This window comes from Trachypithecus francoisi, unplaced genomic scaffold, assembly GCF_009764315.1.
Source record: "Trachypithecus francoisi isolate TF-2019V2 unplaced genomic scaffold, Tfra_2.0 Lachesis_group3, whole genome shotgun sequence".
Taxonomy (NCBI): domain Eukaryota; kingdom Metazoa; phylum Chordata; class Mammalia; order Primates; family Cercopithecidae; genus Trachypithecus; species Trachypithecus francoisi.
The window spans coordinates 40,202,449-40,213,800 of record NW_022681468.1 but is presented as its reverse complement, the minus strand read 5'-3'; the positions used below and the strand labels follow the sequence as shown (position 1 = coordinate 40,213,800).

The 11,352-nt window shown below is 38.8% G+C and overlaps 1 protein-coding gene across 5 annotated transcripts in view; it reads left to right on the top strand.

Moving 5' to 3' along the window:
- The first annotated feature begins 546 nt into the window (after positions 1 to 546).
- The window catches only part of CHURC1 (churchill domain containing 1), a 29,163-nt gene continuing 18,357 nt past the window's right edge, over positions 547 to 11,352 (top strand). For 4 of the 5 annotated variants that reach the window (XM_033187732.1, XM_033187731.1, XM_033187733.1 and 1 more), the window contains exons 1-2: positions 565 to 715; positions 9,924 to 10,059. In XM_033187732.1, coding sequence (XP_033043623.1) covers positions 596 to 715; positions 9,924 to 10,059 — 256 coding nt within the window. In that variant the 5' untranslated portion in view covers positions 565 to 595. Of the gene's footprint in view, positions 716 to 9,923; positions 10,060 to 11,352 lie in introns of all 5 variants that reach the window. The other variant, XM_033187730.1, reaches the window with a different exon arrangement.

Here is an 11,352-nt window from a genome sequence, read left to right as displayed (position 1 = left end):
ACAACTGACCTAGTCAATTGTCTATTTAGTCCTTGCCCGCCACTGAGGTGCTTCTGTGACACCTGAGAGAGATAGAAATACGGTCCCCGTTGCTATGTCCCCCAGAGGACTTCGGAATGGCCAATTATGACTAATATTTTAAGTGTTCTTTGAGGAGATTTTCTGCAGCACTCTGTCTCCTCCCAAACACTTCAGTTACTGTTTATTCACCTGCTGAGATCTATCTAGTCTCTTATTCACTCTCATTGCCTTAAGAAATGGTACAGAAAGGTATTTATTAACATTTCAGATTTGTATATGTGGTAGCGAGAAATAATTTCCTTTCTTGTATGTTGTGATTTTCCTTTCTTATCAACCTAAGCTCAGGAAGGTGTCTGTGAGAACTTCGCTCAGCCCAAGATCCACCTTCCCGTCCCGTCACATCTGTCAGTGCACACGATTTCTTCCTCTTTCTCGGAAGGAGTTCTGAAGCCCCACCCTTTGCCGACGCAAGGTGCCAAGGAGACTATGCCCTGCCTTGACAACAGTTGCTAAGGGGCGGAGACTTCGGCTCGGTTCCCGAGACGGAATACCCAGGAGTCGTGTACTTGGGCGCATGCGGCAACCGTATTTCAGCTCTCGCGAGGTTTTGTCTTCCCAGAAGCGTTGGAGGACATTCCCTGTTGACTGCGTCGCGATGTGTGGCGACTGTGTGGAGAAGGAATATCCCAACCGGGTGAGCGACTGGGCGCTCCCTTGGCCCGCGGCCGGCCCCCGAGGTGTCTCACATCCCAGGCTGGCTTTCCCAGAGAGGCCGTTCGCGGGGCAGACTTGGCCGCACTGCCGGTCCCGGTGACCCGGTAGCGGTATTTAGGCACACCGGGGATGGCCTGTGGCCGTCAGCGCCTCTGGTCCCCGCCCTGGCGGCTGACCTCAGCTGTCGTGGCCGTTCTCTTGAGCTCCAGGGAGCAACAGAGGAACCCCACCACCACCACAAACCCGGTCGACAACCGAGGGACTCCCCACCCCCCACCCCCACTTCCGGTCTCATCCTCAAACTCAATTTGATGAAGTTCAATTTTCTTACCGAATTCTAGCGCTGGAGGGGACCTCTGAGGTCATGCGTTCTAACACTTTTGCGGATGAAGAAACCAGTGCCCAGAGAGGGGAAATCACTTGCTCAAGTTCACATTCTGGATGAGAGCCAGGAGTAGAATAGGTTTCCTGCCTGTTACTACCTTTTAAATCTCAGTTACTTTCAGGTTCAGGAGTTTGCAAAGCTTGTCTATTCTCATTCATTTAAGGCATCCTTGTTGAACATTTATATATGTGTAGTTAGATTACTTTGCTAGGCCAGAAAAGAATTATTTCTCCTCTCTTTGAGACAGGGTCTCACTGTTGCCCAGGCTGGTCTCAGATTCCTGGGATCAAACGATCCTCCCGCCTTGGCCTCCGAAAATGCTGGGATTAATGGCATGAGCCACCGCGCCCAGCTGGATTCTTTATTTCAGAGAAGAAATTAAAAGGCAGCTTTGGTGCTGCCTAACAGCTTACAGTTTTGGGAAGTATGTGACTAACAAAAATGAGTACCTCAGTTCAGAAATGCTATTCAAGTTTAGGGAAAGGGGAGGGCAATAGGAGATAGTGCTGTTCTCCCCTGAGTAAAGGTGGACATCATCTAAAGCTTGAAGGGCAGTTGTAATTAGGGTAGAAAAGAAGGTGAGGAGCTGGAGGATGGGGGAAATTACAGGAAAGGAATTTGTGCATTGGTTGGGAGGGAGAAAAATCTCTGTAGTTGCTTATGTCTTAGTGTCTTATGGGTAATACTTAGGCTTTTGAGTAGCTTGTATAACAGTGTGAATTCTCATGGTACAACTACTTTGAAAAAACGGGTGAGCCGTGTAAAACACAGAAATGACCCAGCGATTCCCATTCTAGAAAAATGCATGTGTATATGCTTCTGAAGACCTATAAAGAAGAGTGTTCATAACAGCATTATTTTTGTAGTAGATTGGAAAAGTAACTGTGATATATTCATTAGAATGGAACACCATTAATGAATGAGGAATGGAAATGAATGAATTAGAGCAGTAATTCTCTACCAGGAGTGATTTTTGCCTGTTAGACATTTGGCAATATCCGGAGACATTTTTTGATTGTCAAAAGGTGAAGTACTACTGACTTCTAATGGGTGGTGCAAGGGATGCCCCTTAACATCCTGCAATACATGGGACAGCCACTACAACAAAGTGTCACTCCCAATGTCAATATAGTGCGGAGGTTGAGAAATCCTGAATTATAGTCATGAAACCAAAGTAGAATTACACAGCAACCTGAAGTCTTACCAATAGTGTTGATGAAAGAACACATAAAGGATAATTCAAAAAGAGGCAAACCAAAATATATTATTTAAGGATGTACCTGGGTGGTAAAACTATAAGGAAAGCACACAATTACTGTTAAGTCGAGATAGTGGTTACTCCTAAGGGATTAGGGTGTGATCAAGAAGGGTCACATGAGAAAAAGTCTTCCGGGGTACAAGCAGTGTTTTATTTCTTGATTTGGGTGGTGGTTCTATAGATGTTCACTTTATAATTATTTCTTATTCTCTACGTTTATGTTTCATGTACTTTACTGTGTACTATTTCATTTTTTTAAAGTTTAAAAAGATTTTTATGAAACCGGTAATAAACATGGGATATTATGAGACCATGAGAGAGAAGTTTGCAGTAGAGAATATTAAAAAGAGTAGGTTGGATTCTTAAGAGTGCAGTTATTGTAAAACTTAAAAGTCATATTGAGAAGTTTAGAGTTTACGTTTTAGGCGTTGGGCAACCATCAAAATTTTAGTAGAGAAATGATTCTGGAATCTGTTATTTAGGAAAATGAATCTTATGGCTGAATGTTGAAATGGTGGAATAGAGGGTGTGTAAAGAGAGAACTCCACAGAGCGTTTCAGGAACCATGGCAACAGTAGTGTAGACATGAGATAATGAAGACCTTATTTCAAAGAAAGAATTAGGCCGGGCGCGGTGCTTACACCTATAATCCCAGTACTTTGGGAGGCCAAGGCAGGTGGATCGCTTGAGCCCAGGAGTTTGGGACCAGTCTCAAACATGGCAAAACCCTGTCTCTACAAAAAAATACAAATAGGCTGGGCACGGTGGCTCATGCCTGTAATCCCAGCACTTTGGAAGGCCAGGGCCGGCGGATCACCTGAGGTCAGGAGTTCGAAACCAGCTTGGCCAACATGGCGAAACCCTGTCTCTACTAAAAATATGAAAATTAGCTGGGTGTGGTGGCCCGTGCCTGTATTTCCCAGCTACTTGGGAGGTTGAGACAGGAGAATCACTTGAACCCGGGAGGCAGAGGTTGCAGTGAGCCAAGATCATGCCACTGCACTCCACCGTGGGCGACAAGAGCAAAACTCTGTCTCCAAAAAAAAACACACACACACACACACACACACACAAAAACCCCACAAGTGTTAGCCAGGCATGGTGGCATGCACCTGTAGTCCTAGCTACTCGGAAGCTAAGGCAGGAGGTTGCAGTGAGCCATGATCATGCCACTGCACTCCAACCTGGGCAATAGAGCGAGACCCTGTTAAAAAGAAAAAAAAAAAAAGAATTAACAAGATTCAACCAGTTTAATGTAGAAGAGAATAAGGGGAGACCTGTACATGATCACATGATCTCAGGGTTTTCAGTCTAGGCAACTGGGATGTTGGAAGTATCATTACAGAAATTGGAGGCATATGGGAAGAAAAAAACAAAATTGGGGACAAATGGTCAAATTGTTATTAATACCATGCTTCACCTGAGGTTGAGAATATCTGAAGGGTCAAGTGAATATATAAGACTGCAGTTTGGGTACAGCTACATAGATAGGTGAGTCAGTCAAATACAAGTGTCAAAATAGGATTTGTTCTCTAAAGAAAAAAATTTAGAGAATTAAATACTGAGCTCCAAAGACTAAATTAACTTCAGAAATGAAAATAAAGAAAGTATAAGGAAGAATAGTAGAAAAAGGGATTGAGGTGATTGGAAAACCAGGAGAGTGCCTTTCAAAGGCACTTTTCTCTGATTTTATTCTGTTCTAAAATAATTAAAAGACTGTCATGAAGAAGAATTAAACTTTTCTTTGGAATTTTAGAAGGCAGATTTAGAAATAATTAGTGGGTGGATGTTACGGGTCTTAGACTTTGAATCAGAATAAAGAACATTCTGACATTTCAAAATGGAATGAGTAACTCTTGAAGGAATTAAGCTCTCTTCCTATTGTTCAGTAGAGACTAACTGACCATTTGGAATGTCAAGGATCCTTCCAACTCTGGGGTTCTTTGAAGTCATGACCTATTTTTAAGTGCAGTAGGAGCAGAAGCCCACTGCTTTTACTCAGCTTTGCAGAAGCTTAGCAAAGGGAAGGGTAATAAGATGGTGGGCCAGGCCTGGTGGCTCACGCCCTTAATCCTAACACTTTGGGAAGCCAAGGCACAAGGATGGCTTGAACCAGGAGTTTGAGACCAGCCTGGGCAACATAGTGAGACCCCATCCTTAACTAAAAATAAAAATTAAAAAACATTAGCCAGGCGTGGTGTGTCTATAGTTCCACCTACTTGGGAAGAGGCTAAGGCAGGAGGATTCCCTCAACCCAGGAGTTCGAGGCTCCCGTGAGCTAAGATCACACCACTGCACTCCAGCCTGGGCAACAGAGCAAAACCCTGTCTACTTAAAACAACAACAAAAAAATCATTTGTTGGGAAGCTCTAAGTGTAGAATGAGTAAGTAATAGTTAATTATTTATCTTTGATTACATAAAGTTGTTTGGAGTTTTGTCATTTATTTTTACAGACTAGGAATATACAGTACTGAATTCTTAATGGAGCTCTGGCCTACTTGCTTATAATGTTAACACTGAGAATTTGAATTCAAACATGAATCGAGTTGGAAATGAACCATGCTAATGTTTTGAACCCAAATGTTTTTTAACTCAGCTGCGAACCACATTTTTTTTTCCTTCAGGAAAGCATTTAGCACACCAGTCAGAACTAAACTCTACTACGTTTTCTAAAATTACTGAACAGGCACAAAATTATAATAAAATATTTTTCATATCAAACTGGAAATGAAACTTCATATATTTTAATTTCAGCTTTAAATTTTGTTAGTAATGCAACAGGAATACAGAAATACATTATTAATCAGTGGGGAAAAATCAGTGTTAGTGATACGTTTAAGTTTAAAATTACGTTTCATATTTGTCGTTTAAAACTAAGCTGCCAAATTTCATATACTCAAGTTGTTGCTTAGTAGATAACATTAAACCAGATTTAATTAAATGCTGAGTAATATATAATTAGCAAAACAGTTGTAAAATGTTACTCTGCATCTTAAAATTTATAGTTATAAGTGCCTGTATTTAAAAAGTATACTCTTCAATCAATTACCTAACCTTCCACTTAAGCCAATGGAAAAACAGGCCGGGTATGGTGGCTCACGCCTGTAATCCCAGGACTTTTGGAGGCCGAGGCTTGCAGATCACTTGAGGTCAAGAGTTTGAGACCAGCCTGGCCAATATGGTGAAACCCCGTCTCTACCAAACAATGCAAAAATTAGCTTGGCATGGTTTTGTGCGCCTGTAATCCCAGCTACTTGGGAGGCTGAGGTGAGACAATCACTTGAACCCAGGAGGCAGAGGTTGCAGTGAGCCGAGATTGTGCCACAATACTCCAGCCTGGGTGACAGAGTGAGACCCTGTCTCAAAAAAAAGAAAAGAAAAGGAAAGAAAAAGACAATGGAAAAAAAGAGCAAACTAAACCCAAAGCAAGCAGAAGGAAGAAAATAATAAGGATCAGAGTAGAGAATACTGAGAGAATACAATAGAGAAAATCAATGAAATAAAAAGTTGGTTCTTTAATAAAAACCATATTTTCCATTTTTAAACATTCCCTGGCAAAATACATACATTAGCAGAACTCCAAACAACTTTATGTAATCAAAGATAAATAATTAACTATTACTTATTCTATACCTGTAACTTGTATCATCTGAAATAATTTACTGGAAAAAAATCCAGTCTTTATCAGAATAATTACAGCTTTCTCGTAAGATTTTATAACATACTCTCATATTAATTATTCTCATAGTTTTCAGCCATTTCTTCTTGCACACTTGTATACCTTTACAAATCCTTAACCAGGATTTATCTGAATCAAATTTTCTAAGGGTACTTAACATGTCCACTTTTTTCCCTTTCTTCTTGAAGTTGTTATGGTCTACTGTTATTATTGTGGAATTGATTTGAATTGCATTCTTTTTCCACCTGTTACGGGAACCAGAAAACCTTACCTGAATAATGTGTGCTTTAGTTTACTTTCCCAAATTTGGATGTTAGTAGTCTTGCCTTACCTAGTAAAAGAGCTACACCTCACTGATGAAGGTTACTCTTGCTGCTCTCACGTGACCAGGGCTCTTAAAGAAAGTCCCATCCGCTTCTTATATACTGTACTTGTATTTTGCCATTTGAAGCGTTTACTTCCCAGAGAACAGATACATAGATACTTCTCCTCCTTCAGTGTTTCCTTAGAGTCACATTCTGCCTACTTACAGGGTGAGATTAGAGAGGCTAGGCCACATTGTGCAAGGAACCTGTGTCTGGATGCAGTCCAGTTCAGAGTTATATTTATTTGAAATTGACATTTAAATCTTTTTAAAAACTGTTTTGCTTTCCTTAATTTTTTGGAGTCCTTGGCAGTCAGCTTTTATAGATTCAAGGGAGTCCCAATTCAAACTCCGGTAGACTTTTTTGTAAAGTGTGTAAGCTGATGTTAAAATTTACATGAAACTGAAAAGAACCAAGAATAGTCAGTTTATAGGACGTAAACTATCTGATTTAAAGACTTACTATAAAACTATAGTAATCAAGAGAGTTTGAAATTAGTGGGAAGGTAGATATATATATCAAGGGAACAGAACAGTCAAAGCAGACCCTCATATTTGTGGTCATTGACTTTTTTCTACAAAAGCACCATTGTAATTCAGTGGGGGAAAAGATAGTCTTCAACAAATCTTGCCAAAACAACTGGAAATCCATATGGAACTAAATAAACCTTTATCATTACCTCATATATAAAATTATTTCAAAATGGATTATAAACCTAAACCTATAAACTAAAACTGTAAAACTTCTAGAAAAAAACATAAGAAACTTTTTGCAACCCTGGGGTAAGCAGAGATGTCTTAATAGAAAAGAAGAAAAGTAGAAAAGAAATTATAAAAGAAAAAATGATAAATTGGACTTTATGAAAATCAAAACTTGTTTGATCATCAGAAGAAACCATTAAAAAAGGCAAATCAGTGACGGAGAAAATATATTTGGGAAGAAAACTTGTGTCTTAAGATATATAAAGGACTCTTATAACTCAAAATAAACAACCTAACTTTTTGAAAATGGGCAAAAGACTTGAATAGACACTCCATAAAAGAAGATACATGAATAAGCACCATGAAAAGATGCTCAACATCATTAGCCATCAAGGAAACAAAAGTTGAAACTACAGTGAGATACCACTTTACATCACTGGAAAGGCTAAAATAAAAAGCAATACCTAGTATTGATGTAGATATAGAGCAACTGGAACTCACACATTGCTGCCAAGAATGTAAACTGGAAAACCATTTGGCAGTTTCTTGTAAAGTTAAATACACCATATTTTTACCATATTAGCAATTGCACTTCTACATATTTACCTGAGGGAAGGGAAGACATATATCCATCCAAGACTTGCACATGAATCTCCATAGCTGCTTTATTCATAATAGCCCCGAATGGAAACAACCCAAATGTCTACCAAGAGCTGAATCCTACAGGGAATACTATTTGGCAATGAAAAGCAACAAAATACCAGTACCTAGAACAACAGGGGTGATGAACATATATTGAGCAAGGGAAATTGGATGCAGGAGTATACTGATTCTGTTTATATAAAATTCTAGAACGTGCAAGACTGTGGAAATAGAAATCAGATCAGTGGGTGTCTGAGGTGGGATGGAGGTTATAGATAGACTGAAAAGCACGAAGGAACTTTTTGGGTGGATAGAAATGTTCTATACCTTCACTAGGGTAGTGGTTACATGGGTATATACATTGGTTAAAAGTCATTAACCTATGTGTACCCTTAAAGTGTGTGAATTTTATTGTATGTAAATTGTACTTCTGTAGATTTTATTTAAAAAAAAAAAAGCATTCGCTCTTAATAACTGGAAATGTATACTTTAATCCTAAGGCCCTTTTCCCTTTTGGTAGTTAAGGCAGTGCACCTATGATTTAATAACTCTAAACTGTGTAGTAATCTCTTGATTTTTCCCACCAGAGTTAATCTCTAACTCATACATAGAAGGGAGACATTCCTCAACGTATAGAAGGGAGAGATTAATTCTCCCACCAGAGTTTGTCTCTTCCTCAGTACATGGAAGGGAGACATTCCTCATTACATAGAAGGGAGAGATTAATTCTGGTGCTTGGAATCCAGAAAGACTTCCTAGTGGCATTATTTATGGTGAATCTTAATTTCGCTGATGCTTCTTAAAACTCCTTGAAGGTAGGAACATATTTGCCTCATCTTTGAATCCTCCATTGTGCTTTGCACAACACCAGACATAAGAGATGCACTGGAGAAACGTTGATTTGAGTGATTTTTTGTCACATTACTTAAAAATACTCTTACGTTTGTTGCTGAGAAATGGGATTGGACTAGATTCTTTATAAAGTAACTTTTAATTCTTAACAAATATTAGTAAGCCTTTAGCAAAGACTTGCTTTGGGTTGGGGATGGTGGCTCCCAACTGTAATCCCAATACTTGGGAGGCGGAGGTGGGAAGATGGTTTGAGCCCAGGAGTTTGAGACCAGCCTGGGCAACATAGCAAGACCCCATCTAAATTACCAAAACAAAAAGGCTTCCCTTGAGCCAGGAGCATAAGTTATTTAGAATTTCTTTTTTGCCGGGCGCGGTGGCTCAAGCCTGTAATCCCAGCACTTTGGGAGGCCGAGACGAACGGATCACGAGGTCAGGAGATCGAGACCATCCTGGCGAACACGGTGAAACCCCGTCTCTACTAAAAACTACAAAAAACTAGCCGGGCGAGGTGGTGGGAGCCTGTAGTCCCAGCTACCCGGGAGGCTGAGGCAGGAGAATGGCGTGAACCCGGGAGGTGGAGCTTGCAGTGAGCTGAGATCCGGCCACAGCACTCCAGCCTGGGTGACAGAGCGAGACTCCGTCTCAAAAAAAAAAAAAAAAAAGAATTTCTTTTTTAAAAACTTTTTTTGAAAATTTGTATAGTTTCTTAGTAAAGATGTAAAACCCGTTCTCTCTTAAATGCAAATGTGTCAGTCTTATGAAATGAAGAACTTAAGCTTCTGTTCCTCAGTCACGTGTATCCTTAAGGACTGACATCTATAGAGCTGAGAGTTTACTTTTGTTTGTTAATTTTGTATTATGATCAAGGATCAAAACTATTTGAACAAACAACTAAACATCATAGTATGTAAGATCATCTTTATCATTGACTCAGTTTCTGTTTTGATTGAATTTAATTCTAGTTTTGGTATGCCTCGTTTAATATTGTTGGCTATTAAATTTTTCTAGTTTTCTATTTTCATATTTTATATTAAGGTTTCCTTAAGTTGTTTCCAGATATCTATTTGCAGTTTGTCCTCCCTTTTCAACATATGGCAGTCCTCAGAGACTTAAGGATCTAACACTGTGCTTTAGTTGCTTTTTTTTTTTTAACATGAGTTTTCCTTCTTTAGGAAAATATGACCTAGAAGTAAATGCTGTCCATTTTTTCGTTTTGTTTTGCCTTTAGAGATTTTAAGTCTATTAATCATCTCACTAAAGATTTTGAGATGTAAAGAAATTAAATTCCTGTTTCTGATATTTTAGGGTAACACCTGCCTGGAGAATGGATCTTTTTTGCTGAACTTTACAGGCTGTGCAGTGTGCAGTAAGCGGGATTTTATGCTGATCACAAACAAATCCTTGAAAGAAGAAGATGGAGAAGAAATAGTTACCTATGATCGTAAGTAGACTTTTCTTTTTTTTTTTAACCTGAGTGTGTTAGCAGGTGTCAACTTTTGGAAGCTGATATGTTACACAAAATATTCTGAGGCCTATTTCATTATTGTATTGCACACATAGTTACTAGTTAGGTTTTTAAGAGGAAAATGTCGTTAACACCTCATTTATCTAGGATCATCAAAGAGTTTATGTAAATGACTTTTGCAGATAACTAAAGCTTATAATTCAGACACTGAATTTTTTTGTTTATCAAATTATTTTTCAGGGACATACTTTCAAAAGCTTTATGCTGCCTTAACAAGATATATTTTTTATTATTGTTATTATTGTGACCTTAGGGTCATCTCTGTGAGTTTTCACTTTCTGCTACAGTATAATACCATGATATCCTCCAAGAGCTATTAAAGTATTTAGGGCTGCTTGTCCCTATACTAAATGACTTCCAGAATGCAGTGTTTTTTTTAGTCTTGTTTCTGCTCAGAATGTCTAGCTTTTTTTTTCTCCAGTCTCACTGTCAGTCTGTTGTTCCTTACTTTTGCAGCTAAATAATAAGCTGCCTTCATATCCTTCTCCTCGTCCTCAATATTGGGAAGCCAAATAAACTATGTATAAAAAAAAATTAATTCTGAGGTTAGCACTAAGGATTTCTGTAAGTTAAGTATATGTATACGTCAGTGCCCAGATATTGTGACAAGTGTTTAACTGTTCACATTCCCTTTTTGCTTGTCTCCTGGTTCTTGGGTACCTTCTGAACACATGATGAATAAATGCACAGGTAATGGTATTTTGACAGAGGAGTTTGAAAGACACTAAGCCTTTAGAATGGAGTCAGATAATAATAAATGTTCTAAGCTAGAAGAATCTTTTTCTTTCTTTTTAGTGTATGTTTTCTTTAAGCTGTATTTCATTCCAGGCAATAGGGCATAGTGGTTTAAGAGCAAGGGCCCTGGAGCTAGGCTGTTTGGGTTTGAATTCTAGTTCCACTACATCCTGGCTCAGTCCTCTTCCTAGTTATTTAACTGAAGTATGCCTTTGTTTGCTTATCTCTAAAAAGGTGGTAATGATAGTATCTACCTCATTGAGTTTTTTAGAAGATTAAATATTTAAAATAGTAAGCACTCAATAAATTATAGTTTTTACTAGATTATTTTGTTACCATTAAATTCACTTTAATGCCCAGCTTTGGTTTTCATTTATGATTGGATATAGTAGCACAGTTTATATTATTCATGATAATGAAAGCTTTTACATAGTTAAATAGGTGCAGCTAGGATGGGTGTGGTGGCTCACGCCT